The sequence below is a fragment of the Leuresthes tenuis genome, unplaced genomic scaffold (genome assembly GCF_036924035.1).
Source record: "Leuresthes tenuis unplaced genomic scaffold, fLeuTen1.0.hap1 SCAF_18, whole genome shotgun sequence".
Classification (NCBI taxonomy): Eukaryota; Metazoa; Chordata; class Actinopteri; order Atheriniformes; family Atherinopsidae; genus Leuresthes; species Leuresthes tenuis.
In genome coordinates this window covers 17,129,976-17,152,023 of record NW_027325372.1, presented here as the reverse complement: position 1 = coordinate 17,152,023, position 22,048 = coordinate 17,129,976, and the positions used below count along the sequence as shown (strand labels likewise).

The 22,048-nt window shown below is 41.7% G+C and overlaps 1 protein-coding gene across 1 annotated transcript; it reads left to right on the top strand.

The window, feature by feature from the left end:
- Positions 1 to 475: 475 nt before the first annotated feature.
- On the top strand, positions 476 to 18,059 carry smap2 (small ArfGAP2). Its single transcript, XM_072370866.1, has 9 exons — positions 476 to 876; positions 10,698 to 10,831; positions 11,725 to 11,889; positions 12,001 to 12,060; positions 12,448 to 12,505; positions 12,842 to 12,999; positions 14,178 to 14,358; positions 14,475 to 14,866; positions 14,952 to 18,059. Exons 1-9 carry the CDS (start codon positions 774 to 776, stop codon positions 15,075 to 15,077), a joined length of 1,377 nt encoding a protein of 458 aa, XP_072226967.1. The 5' UTR covers positions 476 to 773; the 3' UTR covers positions 15,078 to 18,059.
- The last annotated feature ends 3,989 nt before the right edge of the window (positions 18,060 to 22,048 follow it).

Genomic DNA, 22,048 nt, shown 5'->3' with positions numbered 1-22,048 from the left:
ATTTCAAAGTAAAAGAATCAGCGACGGCAATTGCTGAGAATTGTGGAGTGTCTGTGGAACAAGCTGTGTTTAAGATCAACTTTATATAAAATATCATCTATTTGTGTCAATATAGCCAGATACAAGCCAGTTTTTACAGAGTTTTAACATTTTATCAACTTTATTTTAAGGTAAATGCATCGTACTTCCGGAGTTGTCTGGCGCAGTAACGCAATTCGAAAGTCAGCTGCTTTTCTTTTGCTGTTTTACATCTTTTGCATTTACTCTTACCGCCCCCTTGCGCCCTGGAGGGAAAGAGAGGCCCACGTACAGTTCGCCTCAAACGTAACCCTCTAATTGTCCACAGGATGGCAGCAGAGGTTTGCCTGTGTGTCAATGTCATCGCCCGCGCGAGCGTGTGTGTGAAACAGAGAGAGAGAGCGAGTGAGAAACTGTATTGGGACCTCGCAGTGCTCTCTGATAGGTTACAGATGTGCTTCAAAGCCGACAGCGCACTTTGAATCCTGGAAATCACATGGTGTTTTCCTGCGCGCTACGTCTTGATTGGGGTACATGCGCCTCGACTAACCCGCACGCTGGTTGGCTGGAAGACTCTCATCCCATCGTGTTGAAACAAACTAACTGCTCTCCCCGTCGAGGAGGAGGAAGAGGAGGAACCGAGCGCATCGCCTCTCCCTCATACTGCTTTCCTTTTGTGAAGTAAAAAGCTCTTTGACAATAGCCGGCGCTGACTGTAAAAGGGGGCTGTGGAGGAGGTGGACTATAGTGCAGTGATGACGGGCAAATCTGTGAAAGACGTTGACAGATACCAAACGGTCCTCAACTCTTTACTTGCGCTGGAGGAGAACAAATACTGCGCTGACTGCGAATCTAAAGGTGGGTGATTGTCTGTATTGTGTGTTCCCTGTCCGATCCTGTTAATGTCCGCAAACACCCAGTCTTTGAATCAGCCTTCCCGGTCATTTACTACGCTGGAAGATGCGGTATTGCACATTAGCACGTTGTACTCTGCTGCCGGAGACGGGGCCACATCCTCCCAATGCAGAAGCATGGCATGCAGTTACATCATACCAAGATAACTCAAGTACAGCGATGTCCATAAATACTTCGCATTGACAAGACGGGAATTCTAACAGGATGGCCTCTCTTTCAAGATGTGTTTTTTTTCTCCTTTTGGCCCCTTCCCCGGTGTGGAAACTGTAGCAGAGGCACACAGATGAAGACACCTGTGCTGACTTTGAGTCGCCCCCGGACAGATTGTTCCTAAAGGCTGAGTGGATGCAGGGGAATCTATCTTACATTACAACGGCACTAAAACTGCACTCACAACGTGAGGCTGTTATTCTCAGATTACTTGGGGAGCAGTTGCAGTTATTTGGTTGACTGATCAGGCTGGAACAACAGTACTTTACTATTCCTAATTGTCCTATTCTGGGTCATTTGTGTTCATCACCAGCAGCCTGGGTCTCAGGTGTGTGTGTTGACATGTGTTCGACCCCTCATTGTCACACAAGCATCTCAGTAGGCCTTGCACGGTGTCATCAGCTGTTCGCTGAACCTGTTTTGCCACACTGGTGGGTAAACACATGCTGTTTTGGTCACAAACACACCGAGTTTAAAAGTCTTAGAATACGTGAGAGTTACTGTTTGTTGTTGTTTTATCTTTTTTTTTCATGTGTACCCGTGATTCTACTTTTTCCCAAGCAGTCTGTGGGTTTTAGTGGGAAACATTCCCTGCGGCAGGCGCTGTCTAAAGGTGACTTGCAGGTAAACGGCGCAAAGTGTCACTTTAAAAATCCTCCGACATACGTAATGGTCGGTACCAACACGTGAAGACAAACAGGGATGTGTTGCAGACAAACACAGGGGTTTTTTTTGTTTCTTTTACCTTGGGAACTAGTTAACCTTTGTGTCAGTGCTCCCACTCAGTTTGCACTCGTTGGACATTTAGTCTAAGGCCGTATTTATCCTCGTGATCTCTCTGTTTACTTCCTCATCCCCTGCCTGCCTCAGTTTACGCCGAACGCAGGTAAAAGTGATCTGGGCGCTGATGCCAGTGCGGGCACAAATGAACAGTTTTTCTGTGGACACGCAGCCTCGTGTTATACAGAATAACAGGGTGATTGTTGTGGTCTAAGATTAACCTAAAAAGAAAAGTCTAAGCTTCATAGAATTCTAAAACCCAATCGCTTGAGTCTCTAATGAGCCAGACAACTGCTTTTAAAGCCTGTCGCTAATCTGAGGTAAAGCATGCAACTAGAGACTCTGGTTCTAGTTGTAAAAGAAAACCTAGTACATTATCTTTAGAATGGATTGTTTTTCTTTTATAAGGCTTTTCAATAAATCTTTATAATGAGGGTGCAAACCTTACACTGACTGTACTGTGCAAAAGTCTTCTTATTTCTGAAGGTCTTTTCCTTGAGACATTGGCTGCCTTTTCACCCGTTTTCTGTCCAGTCCTTGTAAAGACCATTTTTAGAGAAATGTGCTTTGTTTTTGTTTTTTTTTTGTGAAGCCACTTAACATTGACCTATGACTCATCTGAGCACATAAAACACAAACAAACTGAATGGATGAGCCAGTGTGCTGCGTCTACCCCTGATTGACAACTTGGCAAATTACCTATTTTAAACCTTGTCTTTAAGGCACTTTGTTACTAACAGCCTGTTATGAAGGCAAATAAATAGCTCTCTTTCCCTTTAATGCATTGTCAGTCATAGAGTAATATTTTTGGTCCAAGATCATTTCCAAAAGAGCTTTGGCTTTTAAGAAAGAAGTTCAGCTGCCCGTGGTTTAGATGTAACTCATTATTCAGTTCCATAAGAGATGTTAAAAGCTGTTAACCGCCATTAACTGTCTGTTCTTTTCAAAGAAGACACAGGACCTCAGAGTTTTAGTTGACTTTAAGTGGGAGATGTCACCTGATCACAATGAGTGATGCAGCGCACAATACAAGGTTTTGTTCCCTCTCATATTGCCTTTGTATGATCTTTTAAAGAAGATCCCAACATTTAACTGACGCAGATGATGATGCACTTAAGGCCAAGTCAGTTCAAGAGTTCACTTCATGCTGAGATCGAATCTCGCTGCTTATCCGAACACTTGATTGCTTTAAGACTTGATTACATTTGAACAAAAGTGAGCCTACGATGAATGAGAACGGGTGCGTCGCATCTTTATGATTGAATTTGGGGAATGTGGAAAGACAAGGGCTATCTATTTAGGGCTGATGAATAAGCTTCAGTTTTGCTTATATTTGAAGCCAACTTTTATTTCTTTTCCTCACAAGCGTGGTCATGTGTTGCCCTTTTAGATTGGCGTGACTGGTCACCATCAGTGGCAGATTGGTCTAATTAGGCTGCAGATGAGATTATGGGTTTAGGGGGAAAAGTAGAATCCCCTACACACACACACCCATAAAAGGGATGCAGAAGCCCTTCATTAATTAGGGATGTGTTACTGCAAACCTCAACTGATTTTCTGTTCCATAGTTATTACTCAAAAACACAATCTCGCTCCATGCATTCACAAATGAGTCTTATTTCCCGCTTTTTCATTAAAAAAAAAACGCGCAAACAAATGGACGGATGCGAGGATCTTGGTTGCCTACAGATGTTTTACCTCTTCGCTGAGCAGCACGTTTTCCCAACCACACACGTGCGCACAGCTCCAGCTCCCTCTCTCCACTCAGCCTCTCAGCCATATGGCTCACGATGACGTTTGGCCTAATCTTGTTTGCGTTGACATAGAGCGCCGTGCGTTTATCACCCACCTCCCCTGTGGGTGATTGAAGAGGAAGTGGTGTGATTTAAGGAGCCAAGAGTACGTTTGCACCAGCATATGAAATAAAACGCATAAAAAAAAGAAGCAGTCTCCACATCTAACCTCACTGTACGGTTACCACAGCCGTTTCCTCACCGCAGTTGTGCTGCTGTGCTTCACAACTTCCCCTCTCCTTCACATCTTCTGTTCTGCCCCACATTTGCTATTATTTGTTTTTCCAACCACTTCCTCACAAAGTCACACTGCTACTGTAAACCTTCAACAGTGCCAGGAAACAATGATTTGATGGAGGGGAGGAGGCTGAGGCGGGCGGGTGTCTAATGTTGTCAACACTTCCACCTCTGGCTTCAGTCTCAAGGTCCCATCTGTTGGTAAGTGTCTCGGTGTGGGTTTGCGTGAGCTTGCATCAAAGCACACCTTTTTTTTTTATTGTCTCCTTTGTGCTCGTGTTTATGCACATACTGGGCACCGGTTGCCGTGGAGATATCACCTGGCTATGTCATGCTTTCTCCCTCCACTGTAACCTCTCAGCGCCCCTCCTTTCACGCTCTTTAATCTTATCCAATCAGACGCCAGCAGGGATTTCCATTTAAACTAGACTTTGATTGGCTGTTTGTGCACCCTGCTGACTGGAGTTCAGAGTCTCACAGTACCATGGAGAGGCTGGCGCAGTGGGAGACTTCACACTGTGTTAACTCTCTAATACACTGGTATGCTCAGACGGACCTGCTGAAGGGCTGTGAGCAAAATAAACTACTGATTCCCCCTTGAACACCCCTGATTCTCCGATTCCAGGTGAAGTTTCTACATTACTTTTACTGGACTATTACACATTGACCCTACTCTTTCTTTTTGGTATTTTGATTAAGCACGCAATGCTAAATATCTAAGGTTGACGAAAGCGGTCAGTTTTGTCTGTATGTGACTGTATGCCCTGGTGTGTTTAAATGATTAAAGAAATATATCCACTGAAAACAGCTGTCACACCTTCAGTAGATTTAGCACCACCGTTTTAAGCTAACATACCGTTTTTAGGACTGTGGGAGGAAGCCACGAGTACCCAGTGGACACAGGGAAACTCCACACAAAAAGGCCACAGCTGAGATTTCAAACCAGGAACCTTCTTGTTTTAACATAGCTGCGACAGTGCAAACCACCACATCACCATGCAACCCAATCCTAACCCTAAAGAGTTTAGTCAGTCCATTTGCCGATACCTTAATGTTATTAAAGGTACATTAATGTGCTCTTAGTACAGATCAGTTTGTACCTTTAAAATGAAACTATCTACATCCCTTATCTACAATAAATTAGTTTTTTCTGCCTTGAGCACAACATTAACCAAATACCAATCTCCTTCACTGTCTCCATATTCAATGTTTACGCCCTGCAAATTCCCGACATGTATATAGCCCGAGTTTGCTGGTGTCCCCACCGGTGGAACCTTCTGGTAATAGGCATAGTGCACAGGCGAGTGTGTGAATTTGTATGTCCTCAACAGTGTGGGTTGTCTGGTGCTAGCCCGAGGTTAAAAAACTCACTTTCTGCCTAATGTGGTAAATTTCTGACATAAAGACGAGTTACGACATAGCTGATGCTATAAATGGCCTGTTGTCTCCACTTGTACAGAATAAGCATGTTTATATTTAAAACTTACTGACACAAAATAGTAGTTAGTTTGGGTTTTTCCTTGAAGTTTTGTTTCTGGTTAGCGACGCAACAGTTTATTGCCGCTCAATACAGCCAATACCACCACTTGCTGGTTAGTTCGCGTCAGACCAGGTATTAGAAGCGAGCTGGAAAAGCGTTTCTTTTATGTGGCAACTTTTCAAAAGTTTCCTTCAAACTGGCGCCACCATTGGATGATAGACAGTCGTTGTCAGTCACAGGGACTGTCAGGGACCTCGGACTCAGGTGCAGGGTCAGTTTGGATTCAAAGAGAGGTTTATTATGAACACACAGAGCACAGCAAGGCAGGGCGAGGATCTTCAAGCAGAGCAAAGTAAAGGCTGTGAAAGACCTAAGCACTCACCTCCGTAACTATGGGGGAGGATGAGCGCAGCTATGAAATCTACAAAACATAAACCGCTCCAACTCAGGAGGGAAACAGAAACGCTATGAACAATTTAACTAAACAAAGACACGCTCTCCTAATGAGGCGGATTTAACAAAGGACGCACTCTTACAAAACAGAGGCTCTATGAAACTTTAAACAAAAAAAAAATCTCTCCTTGAAAACAGAGGAACAAACAAGGCTACGAAACTTACTGTATAGAATAAATAAACTATGACTAAGAACAAGAACAAAGACAGCACTGCAGGAGAATCGCTCACTGCAGGCTCGTGGAATCTATGGGTCAAAGTAAGGCTGGTAATGAGGCTCATGAATGGAGACAACATACTGGCACAAGACAAGGGAAACGCAGACTATTTGAGGGACCATGGGGAACAGGTGGAAACACTTTGGGAATCAGGGAAGACAATGAGACGCCTGATACGGGAGGAAGGGCAAGATACCTGAAACCAGAGGGGAAGGTCAGTGATTCTTCAAAATAAAACAGGAAATGACGAGACAAGACATGGAACAGAACGTAAAGCTTGACAGGGACGACCTTATCTATTTCTGCAAAACCAATCCAAACCAAACCACTCACTAAATGTATTACAACGCCATGGTTTTCCGGTTAAAGTGTTTGGGGGTTTAACTGGCCTGTTGGAGTCTAGGCCCATCACTCACTGTGGATATCTGGCACATTATGACACTACAAATACAACAAAACGGGCGGCAAACTCTTGAGGAGCTGAAACATTGTGCCAGAATGGAGAAAATAACAAGAATGATGATTAAAAACAGCAAAGTTTTATTTGCATTGCCCTTTAACTGAACATTGAAACAAAGGTCATGCATCATAGAGGTAAACTTGCCACTGAACCAGTTCTTTTGAAACGAGTTGCTGTTATCAAATCCAGAATGGTGGGCGTGTGTGTCAGTAAATTATCAATAAGGGTCCATCTGCCTCGCTTAGACTGGGTCACTGGGAGGCTTCAGGGTTTCTGGACTGGTTTTAGCGCTGAGGGGGCTACAGGATGGCACAAGCGTGTGCTTGAGTGTGTGTGTTTGTATGGTGGTGGAGGAGGGCGTAGGATCCACTGATGGCTGAGGCTCTGTGGGATTAACTCGGTGCTTGCAGAGAGCACCATTTATCCTCGCGGGATATAGGCTAATGAGCCATGTGCACCTGCTCATGCACAAGTGTATGTGTAACGTGCGAGTTATGTGTCGAAAAGCACCCAACAGAAATAGAGATGTTAAAAAAAGAAGAAAATCTGCATACGTTTGATTCTCTGGGTTTTTTTTTAATAGAGGCCCAATAAGGATCAGGGGAATAAGAATTTAGGCTGCTCACAAGAACTGAACTACCAATAAATGTTTTCTGAGTTCATTATAAATATCTTGTCTCTCGCTGATCGTCATAGCCCTGTTTATACATCCCAGCAGGTAATCAAACAGCTAAAGTCCACCATTTGATGACTTTAAAAGCTCTCTCCGCCCTTGATGTGCTTCAGCTTGCATGTTTGTCAAACACAACCACTGGCCTTTTTTTGCCAGGCTGTTTCATCAACTAGCTAAGCAGACATGCTGCTTTTGGGTACTTTGCCCTATAGATTGTGAATGGGTTTGTTAGTCATACCTCAGTTTTTTTGGGGGTTTTTTTCTCTCTCGGTCAACGGTGCCATTTTTGCGAAGTGTTTGTTCAGTCTTTTCCTCCTACTCTCTTCCTCTCCTCCAGCTCTAACTGTTTAAAGTGTGTGGAGGTGTGAGCAGTGGCTGAACGGACGTACTCGATAACGGGTTCTTCTTACACAAGTGCCGCATTGATTAAAACCAAAAAAAGATTCACTTAGGTCGTCTTCTTAAATCCTTATTTGGCCCATCAGACAAGCAGTCACACATCTAAACAACAGGACTCCAGATATTCATAACTCCCCTCTGCAAGCAGATTAGAAGTGGATTGGGGAGGAATATATGGCGTGGTATAAAGAATATATATCTCTGGAGTCGTACGAGCAGCTTAATGAATCTGTGCATCGTGTCTTAACTGGCTAACATGCTCACATTGGCATATGGTTCAATGTAGAGGTTGAACTGTCACTGTCATTCTAAAAATATTCAAGTTTTGACGGATATTTTTGAGCTGATGAAGTAAAACAATACGCTAAATAAAGTTTAGATCGTTTGCCCTGGGAGGGGTAAACCGAGTCTCACTGGGAAAAAACAACTCATGCGTCAATGTCGTTGCTACGTCGTCACGTAGCAAAACACAAGATGCATGTCTGTAGGTAGCAAAGTGAGGAAAACGTATTCATCGTGCAATTTTTGATCGTGGACCAACATAGCCCTCACACATTCTGCCTTGAGAGCGGGTTGGAGGGATATGAAATAACCTGATGTGCCTGTTGGTTTGTTACACAGAAGGCAGAACCCCCTGGGAAGTCCTCCACAGAGGCCATTTAGAAAAGGACAAGCACTATTAGAAAAATACTAAACAGGTGACTGGATTAAGGATTTGATCATTCCTGTTTATCATGAGCAAAAATCAGATCAGAACAACAAAGTATTCTGATCCAATCAGTTCACAGACTGTCATTTTAGACTGCCGTCCCACCTAAAGCAAGCAAAGGACACTAAATGGTCCAAACTTTTATTTCTAAACAGATATTTTGGAGGCTAGCAAAAGAAATTATGATCTGGTTCGGATTTCATAAACTTATTAGCTTTCGGTAGTCAGAAATTTAAGAAGGAATGCCACCTTTTGTGAGCAAAATGAATACAGTGCTTCACTGTTTGTAATCTCCATCCCTGTTCGCATCATTTGGTGGGGGTAGGGTGGTGCTCCTGTTGGAAAAAAATAGAACATTTCTTACTAGCTGTGAAGACATATCAGTAAGCTGTACATAGGTCAACCTCATAGTGGTGGAAAAGTAGAGTTGCTCAGTGAATTCACGAGAGCCGTTTTCACAACACGCACTGCAGCTCTGAAATCAGCCAGAGGGACTGCATGGAGGAACACAAATGCCCAAATTCAAAGGAGCAGACTTTGTATGGACTTCACACATTAATACTGTACTGCTACGAAAAAGTCTACAGTTCTCAATGTGCTGTAAACAAACTGTTGTGATTTTGACAGCATATCCCCTCCCAATGCACACTGTTGATCCAGTTTTTGGCTAAAAGCAACTGACCAACAGATCAACATTTCTATGCCTAGAGCCATGTTGTTAGCATGCATGCTCAGAAGAAATGTCAAATCTGCCCTCCACCCAAAGAAAAGAGCAACTACGTCGGCAGAGCAAATATTAGAAAGAAAAAAAGAAAAAAAAAAAGAAAAGGAGGAATGTAACTGTGTGAGAAAGATATGGACAGACAAGGGAGTGGAGGGATGAGACAGCAGTGGTGAATCAGAAAGATAAGAGATTGTGGGCAGAACACAGGAGGGGGACTTTAAGATAAGGATGATGAAGGATAAACTAACGCCTGTGTTCAGGGACTTCAGTACAACAGACAGTCTCTCTCCGTTTCCCTGTGTCGGTGGCAGTGTTTACAGCACTTAAGCAGGCTTTGCAGAGTAATCTACTATTATTAGCCGGCGTGACAGCTAATGCTGCAGCTAGACGGTCAGGATGACAGGCGGATGCTGTCTGTCCAATGACCCTGGGGTAACGGTTTTGTCTCTGTTATGATATCAGCATTCTTTCTTTTTGTTTCTCTGTCTGTTTTTCTGCAGTTCAGAAAAGAGGAGCCCCCAAATGACCACGCCAAAAAAAAAAAACACGTTAAAAATCCCAGCCAGTCCAGAGACTGCCTCTTAACAATGCAAACAGAACTCTATTCTTTCTGCACCCACATCTCAGGATGCAAGCAGGACAAGAGTCTAGTCTTTGGCTCTGCAGCCAGACACAGTGTCTCCGCAGCTGCGAAAAAGAAAAGAGGTTTTGCGTGTGTTTCCTCTCTGAAAATCAGCTTCCCCTATTCATTTGCATAGAATGGCCTTTTCTTACATGCTACATGACAAGAGAAAATATCAATTCAAAAGCTGTTCTTCCACCTAGTGGCATAAAGGACACTGTGCATGACAGCGATTTGTGGACACGCGGGGTGGGGGGGTTGGGGGGGGGGGGGGTGGTGAGAGCAGGAGCGGCCTGACAGAGATGCCGGGAGAAAAGTATTCTCTTTGAAGCTGAATGTTTTCTCTGAAGATGACAGTTGCATAATTTGAGCTGAAAAAAAAAAATAGCCCGAGTGTTGCTCTTACTTCCCTGCTCTCGGATTTGTACATAGAGGGAAGAGTCGCAGACTATATGAAACTTGGAATTTATCGTATGCAGCGCCGAGAGGTTCGCACAAACATCACATGGATCCATTTAGTTACATATGGTGGTAAGATGGACAAAATGGCCTGTTAAGATAACATTGCTCCCACACACAGGCTCATGACCAAATGAGTAATCATCCCTGCAGGTATCCAGGCTCTGAGTGTGTGTGATTGCTTGTCTGTGTGTGTATGTGTGTGCGTGTGCGTAATTTTATACTCCCCCTCTCTCCTCTCAGTCTGTTATGTAGGCTAACTCTTGTATTGGATCCTATTATGTGTCAGGACACTGCATGACTTACACAAGATTAGATGTGCTCCCTGTTGAATTCAGATTCATAATTGAGGTTCCAGGCTTGTCTCTATTATTGCACTAGAATTAATTCAGAGTTTCCCATCATTCTCCTCCTCACTTAGTTGTCTGGCCCATGTAATCTGCCTTTCTGTTATACCACCAGATAGACTCATTACCTCCTTTCATGGTCCCTCTGTGCAGAGTCTTTTCTCTAAATGTCACATGCTTCCTTCTTCTGTGTCTCCTAGGTCCAAGATGGGCATCCTGGAATTTGGGCATCTTCATTTGTATCCGCTGTGCGGGTATTCATCGAAACCTGGGGGTCCACATTTCCAAGGTCAAGTCCGTCAACCTGGATCAGTGGACACAGGAGCAGGTCCAGGTCAGAAGTCAAACACAAAAGCCATCCAACAACCGCCAACAGCAGATTTCCAGTGTAGGGTTCGAACTTTTGGGGATGAATGGAGTATTTTGAAATTGGGCCTTTATGAGAGTTTTATGTCTCTTGAGTGTGATCCTAGGCCCAGCAATCATTAGTCCTTGCACTGGAACAAAATGAAAAAGCGTGTGGATATATGCTCATTTTTTTTAAGTTCCACTGATGATGCTTGACGTTTTTATTCATTACTCAAGTAAAGCCTGAATGATGGCATTTTTGCAGTCACCAATTCACGCATGTCAGAAAATGTATTTGATATAGCGATACCAGTGCATAGAACAATATTGTTACCAATCGTGTTTTTCGTATGCTAAGCTAAGCAGCAGCTAGCTTTGTCATCATACTTGGTGATGACATTCTCATGCTACACCCAGTGAGAGAGCTTGTTGTCATAGCATTTTTTGCTGCACCCCTAATCACAGAGCAGGTATAATTTCTGACCACAAATTAAAAAAAAAAAGAAAAGACAACTCCCAGATATTTCCAGTTCACTGGAGTGATCATTGAATATCATAGCTTTCAGCAGACTAGCATCCTTTTTGTTTAGCATGGCCTGAACATATGCCCGGTTCAATTGAATTTCATCATAAACCTTCACTCACTATTAGCCTTCCTGCAGTTAGAAACAGTGAAGCTGTGCCCCTTTTTATAGCTTCTTCTGTTTTGTCCTTTCAGAGCCTCTATTTATAAAGTTATTAGAGAGGTGGTGGGGGTAGATGGGGTCAGGCTAGAGGAAGACAGACCCATGGCATGAAACCATCTTTGGTATTTTACCTCTGATATTAACATCCAAGTGTTCAGAGTGAACTTGTTTTGCTTCTTGTTGGTGACCCTAGAGTGTTCAGGAGATGGGAAATGCCAAGGCCAAACGTCTCTACGAGGCTTTTTTACCCGAATGCTTCCAGCGCCCCGAGACAGACCAGGCTGCAGAGATCTTTATTAGGGACAAGTATGATAAGAAGAAGTACATGGATAAGGTCATTGATATCCAAATGCTCAGGGTGAGTCTTACACGCAGATTACAGAAAAAAAAGGTTTTTGCTTGTGTCTCAAGTAAGATCAGCCAAAAAGAAAAGACTCAACAAACAAAACCATGTGTTTTCTCCTTACAGAAAGAGAAGAGCTGTGATAACATCCCCAAGGAGCCTGTAGTATTTGAGAAGATGAAATTGGTATATACATTTTTCCATGTTTATATTCAGTGTATCAGATTTCCAACTTCGTAGAATTGACATAATTTTGTACTTTATTGGTTAGACTCTAAACATTTACCTGCATGCAGCGTAAATGAGTGCAGCACTGAGTTAGATAACTGGATGAGGAGGGATGAAGGAGGAGATGTGTCTGTCAGCGTGGTGAAGGTGACATATTTATTACTGCATCAGTTTTCAGCCAGCAAAGAAAAACAGGGCGTGACTTTGCTGTTCTGACTTGAGTAGAGAAAGTCAATACACTGCCACCTGGGAGCCTGAAAGGGGAAAAATAAATAAATACATTTCGGAATGCAAGCCCATTTTTCACTGGAGAAATGTTTGCATTAATTTTATTGATTTTCTCAGAAAAAAGACATCAGCCCGAAGACAGATTTCCAGTCCGTCACAGACCTGCTTGGACTAGGTATTGTACTTCTTGAGCTTACACACGTGCATTAACACACATTTACCGTGTAATGCCATTACTAGTACTTACAATGAGTGCTGAGGTAGCATAGCCACAGTGCATAAATTGCTTTAGATTATATCACATAGTGAGAAATGCTCTATGAGCCAGGATGCTGTTGTGTCATACAGAACTGCTTTTGTGTTGCTAGTCTGCACGCTAAAAGAGAAACACCAGACATCCACGTCATGATTTACAACTTGAGGTTCAGCTCGATAAATTGATTCCAGCGTGGTTGATTGATACCATAAAAAAGTTATAACCATTATCATTCTTCCATCTACCGTCCATTAGATGCTCCTACTCCAAGTCCTGTGGTATCTAATGGTGGAGGATGTGTCCCAGACAGTAATGAGAGCCCAGTGGTGTCTAATCCAGCTCTGGCACACTCTGCCCTGGATCTCTTCAGCTCCCTCCCCGCCCCCTTTTCTGCTTCCTGTACAAAAACCACGGTAGAGGATAGCACACTCTACATACCGCATGCTGTCTGTCTGTTCTATATACAAACCCTTTATAGAATCCTCTCTGGATAACTCAACACTATGTTTTTATATTGGCATAGCATTGATATCTGCCAATACTCAGCTTGATGACTGCAATCGGCCTATTGGCAAATAGGATAACTTGTCCTAGACATGTCACACTGACTTTGCCTTGAAACTGAGAAGAATTATGTCAATTTCATTTTGTTCTGAAAAATCATTGAGTTTGCCGTGTCAAACGGAAATGCTGGTTTTCTAAGGTGCATATTTCATTTTATGTCTGGTATTAAAGGTGAAATAACTGACAAAAATGGTCTGTACTGGCTATCGGCCAAATCACTATTGATGAATTTCACAATCAGTCCATGCTGACTGAAAACATTAGATGTTAACAGCACTCCCAAAAGTAGATTCAAAGAATCCAGTCAAACAAATAGACAAAAATAAACATTTTAAGAAACTATTCATCAATCCCGCTTCAATGAATTTAAGCCTGTTCTACCACCACCATGTTTTAGAGATTGGATGATGTCTTTATGCTAGAAAATTGTTCTGCTGGTTATGTCTGTCAACCAAACATTTTTCCAGTTGCATTGTGGCTTGTCCACATGATCTTTGGCAAACTAGAGATGGGCAAAAATGTTACCTTTGAAAGAAGTGGCGTTCTCCCAGCAGCACACTGCTGTTGTTCAGCATTTCTTCTAATGGTAGACTCATTAACATTACCATTAAACAAGGTTGTTGCTTTAAAATTACCCCTTTTTCCATCCAGATGAGAATAAACAAGTGTTTTTCCTTTGAAACCTCCTGCTATATCTGGTTATCATGCCACTGATTTAAAACACTTGACTGTAATTTCACCTTCAAAGTATCAAAGTAACTCCACTGTTAGAGCTGTATATATGTATGTACCATACCACATCTTACTGGTTTGTTGAGCAGAACTGGATACTTTTTAACATACTTTTAGGAGTTTTATTAAAAAATCCCATGACATTTATGCACATTTTACAGAAAATTCTAAAACATTCATCATCATTGTACCAAAAAGCTGTCATTTCATTTCGAATATATATTTTTTGTAAGCTTACATTTCAATTTTCCCTTGATCTTGTATGTGCATCTCCATTCTCCCTGCCACCCTGCAGCCTGTTCCATGCTCCATGCCTCAGAGCAGAGTGACTGCCTCAGTGCCTGAAAACCTCAGCTTGTTTCTGGATCCGAAACCCAAAGCAGGGGAAGGCACAGTCAAGAAACTGTCCAAGGACTCTATTCTTTCATTGTACGCCTCCACCCCCTCAGTGCATGCCAGCAGCATGGCTGCACATGGTGAGAACAACACAGATTTATCCCAGAAACTATCTAAAGATATTCACATGATGGTAGTCTCTATCTAATTAGTGATTATTCATTGCCAAAATTATTTCTGTGCTTCTTTTCAACAGGCTTGTACATGAACCAGATGGGATACCCGACGCATCCATATGGGTCATACCATTCTTTAGCCCAGGTGGGTGGGATGGGAGGGGCAATGATGACATCACAAATGGCTATGATGGGACAACAGCAGAGCGGCATGATGGGACAGCAGAATGGCTTAATGGGTGCTCAGGGTGTCATAGCACAGCCGAGCGGTGTTGCGGCATCACCGTACATGTCAGGGATGACCCAGGGCATCATGGGACAGCAGCAAAGTGGACTGATGGTTCAGCAGCAGAATGGCATCATGGGACAGCAGCAAAGTGGGATGATTGGACACCAGCAGGTTGGAGGCTTAGCAACGTTACCCCACCAGCAAGTTTATGGCGTGCAGCAAACTCAGTGGAATGCTGCACAGGTGCGTGTGTGTTTGCTTTGGAGCGTGTACGTTTTGAGCGTAGCAAATGAGCTTCTGGTAACAAAGCGCTTTTTGTGCCTCTCAGATGACTCAGCACATGGCCGGCATGAATCTCTACAACACCACCAGCGTGATGGGATACGGCAGCCAGCCCATGGGTGGGTCAGCAAGTCAAAGTTCAGCACACATGACGGCCCATGTCTGGAAATGATCTCATACATCCAAAAACGGAAAACCATCATCTCACAAAAGAGGGAAAGCCACTGGATGAGACTATCCATGAAACATTTTCTGATGCAAGGGAGGAGGAGGAGGCAGGTGTGAAGAAGATTTGAGAAACAACTACTACCTCTCTTTCTCACTCCTCTTGCCGTCTCATCTATAGTCATGCACTGAAAATTTCCATGTTTGCCTTCAGGAAATTTTGGTACTTCAGCCCTGACAGTAGGTTACAGAAGCCACTGGTTAGAACTCCATATCTCTCCTCTTTACTAGCCATGACGTAAGAGTGTGCGCACACATCTGCTGTCAGTAGGTGTCAAGTGGCTGCTTTGGTTTTGGAGAATTTGACCGTTTTCCATTCAGCACTGAGGTTGAGCACCGATATTAGCCTAGCTTTAATAGTTTACGTGACTAACTACTAGAATTTATTGAAACAAGGCTAAATGTGCTTTGTTTAAGGCTAAGTAGGTTTCCTTTTTGCAAAGCATGCGCTAACAATGTATCTAAGCTCATGTTTGCTCAAAAGAAGTTTCTACATTTTAGCAGAAACCATATTTGAAGGTGCAAATACATCTTTACGGCAGTTTAGAGATTGTTGTTCAAATCATTTGAGCAGATGTAAGAGGAGCTGCTGCTGTTTATTTACACTCAGACTAAACTAAGCTAGGCTAATAATCCCTTTGCAGTGGCTAGCAAAAGTTGTGTCAAAATTTTTGTTACTGAGTGAAGTGAAAGCGACGAAGCGGTAAACTTACTCCTAAAAGGCAAAGAAAGTTAAAGATGACACATCGCTTTGATATTTTAAACGTTTTTTTATTGATGTTTTGTTCTCAGTGACGAATTGTAGGTCATGACAAAAATCAGTGAGTAAAACTTTCAACTTACACCTCTTGGAGAGTAGCCCATTGTGCATTTTGAGTTGTGTTGAGACCGTTAATCTGATGCAAAGAGAGTCCTCGTGCGTGATTTATCCGCCCCTGTCCTGTACAGATGGAGGTGATGCTTTCTCAAAATTCTGCACACTTTTTTTTTTTTTACTCAAAAATTCTAATTAGCAAAAACGATGCAAAGACCTTGAAATCAATGTCTCATCTTTAACTTTATATTGGGATCAATTCATCTGTGAGTCTCTTGAATATTTACAGTCACGGCAGTTTAGACTTTGGTGCCAAACATTTGCACGTCCTTTTATGCAAACACGCAGATGACTTAGGCATTAATATCTTCATCTGGTTCAACGTGAGACGGAACAGTGGGTTAAAAAAAATTCCTGAAACCTTTAAGTTTTCCTCCCTGTGCAACAACATGTAAGTTCAAGAAATCCCTTTAAATGTGTTAGTTATTTCCTAGATCTGCACTATATAGCAAGCTAGAACATTAACAAAGTCTGACTAAACAACCCGTATATATGATGTCTTCATTTCGAATTCCAGAGGGCTTCATTTGAAATCAATAATCTCAACTTTTAAGTGTCCAAAAGTCCTAAACTGGATTTTGGGAGACCAAAGATCAACACTAGCTTTATTCAAACTGTACAGTATTCCAGTGTCCTTTCTTATATTGCCACTTAACTAGTGATTAGGAGAGAAAAATCACCACAGCAGTCCATTTGGAAATACCTGCTCCTACAGTTCACTGTGCTATTGCCTCAGCAAAGGTGGGACACTTAAGAAAATAAGAAAAAAAAAAAGAAAAATTGCATGCATCGTCATCATGTAAGCGCTCACACACCTCAAGTTAACAATCTACCTTGTACAATGGTGGCCTCAGATAATGTTGAATGTCTGTAAATGAGAGAAATTGGAGGGAGAGGTACAGATGTCGTCATGTTTCAGATGCTTCCACTGAACTGCATGAAAAGAATGTTTATTTAGCTCTGATTGTATGTACTGTATGTTTAAGATTTCTGAATGTTTCTCTCTACTGTAAATGTCTTTGACCAAGACCAACAAATAATGTCAGTGTATGTGCGTCCTGAATGTGTCCATGACCGTGCTGGACCTGTTTTCAGCGCACTGACTTATTTATTGGCGTGGTGTGCTGGTTTTTTTCTCTTTTTTCAGGTGTAATTATTTGAATCTGTAAAGCATCGTGCACCTGTGCGTCTCTTGAATGTTCTGTGGTTGAAAAGCTCCCGTTGGTTTTTGGGTGAATCGTTTAATTCGTCCGCGGTTTTGCTGGACCGGTCTTATCATCGAGTTGGGAGCAAACTGTGACCCGGCTGAAGCCTCTTCAGGTTATTCAGGAGTGTTTACAATTTGGCCAATCCACATTGTGAATTGAAAAGGGATTGTGCTTCCACGGCCTTTCCCCTTTCAGTGTTTAGTTAACATTCTCCATCCCGATTTCTACATTTGCCCTTTCTTATAAACGCATGGAGCCACTGATGTAAATAAACTGGGTCTTTCCACCTTTTTGTAAAACCACTTTGGGGTTAACCGCTGCCAATAAATCGTCAGCACAGCCTGCAGAACCCTCTTCTTTAGTCCTGTTTCTTTCAAATGTATCTAATATGCGGGCAGTTCAGGCAAGGGTGTGACAGCAGCAGGCGCCGTTTCTGCCGAGAGCAATATTATCCAAAGAGAATGTCTTCTCTGCACTGTAACGGCAGATCTGTTAGAGAACAAAAATATGCTCGCTGGAAAGGCAGTAAATCTTATATACATCTATCTTTATACAAGGCAAATATCTTTAGGTCGCTTGCAATCAGTTCCTTTTTTTTGTCTTGTATGTTTTCTGTGAAATGAAAGCAAATAAAGGAATGTATCTTTTTTTATGTACTTGTCAATCAAGATATTGTGCTTTCTATTCTTTCTCAGAATATCTCTGTACATTCTGTTTATAACTGGGGTTATTCGACACGTTCTGTATAGTAGCTTTGCATTTTTGTTCGTTTTTGCCTCTCATGCTTTGCCTCTCTCGGTTTTATGTCCACACAACTTCAATGAAATTTGAACAATATAGATGTAACACATACAACAAAAAATAAATATTGATTCAATCGTACACATGGTTTTGATTTAAAATGCTAACCGTTCATCTCTACTGACGAAAATACTGGCAATCAGCTGCCTATTCAGGTGGTTCTTAAGTCTGCTTAAGGCCTCCCCACGCCAAAAAAATGGAGTATACAGCTGAAACTTTATTTTGTTTAATTCATTTTTTTGTTTGTTTAACTATGTAGGCATTATCGAGGTAGTTAACACACAAGGTGACTAAGGAATGTTCATTTCAGTGGAAACTCCTTTTTTTGTGTACTTTAGAACCTCGCAAAACCTTTTAGATTTAGAAGGAAAGCTAGAAGTCATTACAGGAAAGGAATGACATCTTCCTTAAAGGGATATTTGAGGTTTTTGAAGAGTGGTTTTTGTGAGTAATGATGAGCAGTCAGTGTCTGTGTCTTACATGCAGAAGACAGCAGTCAGAGTGCTCTCAGTTTGGAGAATCAAGGAGGAATTCTGATGGAGGGAGCTAAACAAAGAGCTACTAAGAACTAGGTCACAAGTTTCATAGGAGTTGGAGCTAATACTACATTTAGTGAATAGGGAAAATACACTTTTCTATGGCCCTGTTCTGGGTTAGCTGTTTGCTGTGTTCAGTACTACTCCAATTCTCCTAACTGAGAACCCCCTGACGGATAAGACATTGACTGCTCATAGATACTTCACACAATTGTACTTAAAAAAAATCATTTGTATCATTTTAAAAGGTATTAACATTTTAATTCTTTAAAGTATGTTAGCTTTGCCCCTCTGTGACCAAAAACACCCCAAAACATACTGAAATACACACACAGAGAATTTGTGATTCAAATAAACTTTATTGACTTTGCGTCCAGATGTCAAAGGGCATGCAAATACAGGCTTCTGAATCTGAAATAATAGATTTTTTTTTTTTTTTTTTTTTGTCCTCAGTTTGGTTCTATTTTCTTACAAAACTACGTGCACCTTAAGTAATCAATTTTGCAGCGTACAAACGACAAAAATACCAGTTTTACATTATCAAATACTGCACATAGAAAACATATACAAAGCACAGGTATAAAATTACAGCTCCCTTTGTCTTCTTTGCCATAAACTGCATCCTTTCATCAGTCTGTTACGCTTTGCTCCTTTAGTCTGCAAACACTCCTCTGTGGAAAGTTTAACGCCAGTTCAGAAAAGACAACGCTCTCTTACTAACACCAGTGATCCAATTTTACTGGGCTGAATGAAATGCTAATCTTAGAAGATGCTTTAAGATCTCATTAATCTAGTCTACCACATGTGCTTAGGAATATCATTGTGGTCCACTGAATATTAGTAAAACTAAAGATTGACCTTGTTTGGAGGCTCCAAGTTCATTAGTTCAGGTTGTGTTTTGGGCAGTTCTGGGCTTGATAAGATGAAGGTTGTCTTTACAGTGGCGAGGGGAGCTACTTTGGCCTTAAAATAGTCTGACAGACAGCCCAAAAGGACAAAATGGTGACTTAAGAAACTTGTGCTGTGATCACTGACATTTATAGACAAGAATGAAGACAAACTAGAAGCAAAACCTCTAATGTGCTGATAAGCTCGGCAGTGTTGCCTCGAAAAAAAAAGTAAAACAAAAGAACATTTGCTGCTTATGAGGGCTATCACATAGCAGGTATTCACAATGCATTGCATGCTCTGTTGAGTCTAAATTGCTACTAGTGCTTGAAAATGTGTTTCAGTGTTAAATTTTATTTATCATCATGGGAGCTCAGCGGATACGGTCACCGTATCAGCAGCTCTATAGACTGAGGAGATCAAGAGGTCCAGCGACAGTCAAGGCTACAGCTGTTTGTTATTGCCAGAAGAAATATTTAAGAAATGTAAGGCCAAGTCCATGCTACTTAAAGACACAGCATTTCAGACAATTCTTTAGCATCTCTTTTATCTTATATTTTGCACTGGGTCTAATCTGTCTCGTCAATGTGGCTTGTTTTCATCGTAGTCATATCATCATAAAGATTAAATACAAGAAAGTTGTTAGAGAAACCATGCTGCAAACATTTTCTTTTTAAGTACAAAGATCAACTCGATACATAAACTTCAGAGGTTAATCGGTGGAGGGGGGGGGGGGGGGGGGGGGGCAGCAATCCTTTCTGCTCCAAAGCCATCGTGGCGATTTAAATAAATAAAAATGCATCTCGCCAGATGGAATTCATGCTTTTTTCTAACACGGAGCTGTTCTCTCAGTAAACAAATCGTGAGACATAAAGATTACAGTACAGTAAAAGTTGGGACCATCTGAGGCAACATCCTCGGAAAGTCTTCAGAGAGACTAAATACAAACAGGATGACCAAAGGAAACAAATTGCACTCTGTTGTCATATAAGGATTTACAAATACATTCATAAAACTATAAACATATAGGACTTCGGTTCAATATTCCAAGCAACATACATTTGTCAAAACTTTCAGTTGTGTGCTACAATAGCGAAGCATTGTCTCCCACACAAAATAAGGCCATTGTAAAATTAACAAGCCCTCAGTTTTGCAAAAATCTAAAGGCAGGTTTTGCCCACTTCACCTCTCTGACTCTGTCCTCCTTTTCTCAACAATAAATCTGTCCTTACAAAAATAAAAGACACTTTCAGAACAGTACTCAAGACATGATGCGGGTTGATTTTGGATCCGTTAGTAAAATTTTTGCACACGAGAGAAGGTGGGGTTTGCATGGGAGCAAGCAAGTTTATGGGGTTTACATTCTGAGCATCTGCAGCCTTTCAAGTCCAAAACTCTGACTCAAGCTCTACGTGCTCCAACTAACAGCTCTTTCGTCTCTTCGGAGTCTGCAGTCGACTCCGATATAGATCCAACAATTTAGCAACCTGCTTCATGTATCTACTGTCAGATTTAAAGAAGTCTCTCAGCTCCACAAAACCAAGTGACTGAAAACCTGCCGTTTTTTCTCTGTCCTGGCTTCAGGTTTCAGATTAATTTTTAAAAACTCACTCGGGTAAGAGAACAAATAAAACCACCCCATTTTGAGCGGAAAAGACATTCCAAAAACCCCGATCCTTGGATTCTCCTCCCTGTAACTTTAAAAGTAGATTTTCAGTCGGTGACTTCATGCCTGCCACTCATTATGCATTGGTTACAGGAATCAAAGGTTTTTCGGACAAATTTGGCGAATGCTCTCGGCCGCCATAAACACGTTTGTTATAGATCATTAAACATCTCTCTGAATCATCTCTACTTTCACTCTTTTGAAGGGCAAATGTGCTCAGCTAGTTAATATATAGCAAAAGGACGCACACGGTCTCAGACAAGCTCCAAAAACATTTGGATTCACATGAAAAACTATCAACAGCATTTTCATAGTTCACGAAGGATTGAACATTCAGCAGGGAGGTTATATATCTAGAAATTTCATTTAAGTTACTTCTTCTTTTTTATGTTCTTTCCATTTAAATTCTTTGCTCATCAGCCAAGCTTTTTTTTTTATTCTCAACTGATGGTGCACACTTCAGGGGATTTGTGCAAATACCATGAATCCTTATTTTCACATGCCAGTCAAAAACAGATACAAATTATTATAAGATACATAATATCACTTCATATATGTGACCATACAAGTAGAGATCCAGAAAGAAGTCAAGAAAACAAACTGGAACCCTTATCTTGACGGCACCTCTAAAAAGAGTTGTGTACATAATGGGAGGGTCAAAAGCGACTATCATCCCCAGCCCAATATAATACAAGAATGTCAGAGCTCCCTATATCCAGAGCACTGAACCAAGAGTTGTGTTGGTGTACGGTGTTGAAAAGAAAAAAGAATCAAATTGTCCCTTTTTACTGGAAGATGAAGAGAGGAATGTGATTTGTAATTCTGAGACGACAGAACACACAGTGAAGATAAAACCAAATGGGAGTTCAACAAACACATAGGCTTTTAATACAGAGCTTAACACTGTCAACGCTCTGCTATGAAAACTATCCATTTAAGGTTTGG

What these genes read in the sequence shown, in the direction of transcription:
- smap2 (XM_072370866.1), top strand. Translation starts at nt 774, where the DNA reads ATGACGGGCAAATCTGTGAAAGACGTTGACAGATACCAAACGGTCCTC. An exon ending in GGACACAGGAGCAGGTCCAG is followed by an intron (nt 10,832 to 11,724) that starts GTCAGAAGTCAA and finishes TGGTGACCCTAG; the next exon opens with AGTGTTCAGGAGATGGGAAA. An exon ending in CACAGACCTGCTTGGACTAG is followed by an intron (nt 12,506 to 12,841) that starts GTATTGTACTTC and finishes ACCGTCCATTAG; the next exon opens with ATGCTCCTACTCCAAGTCCT.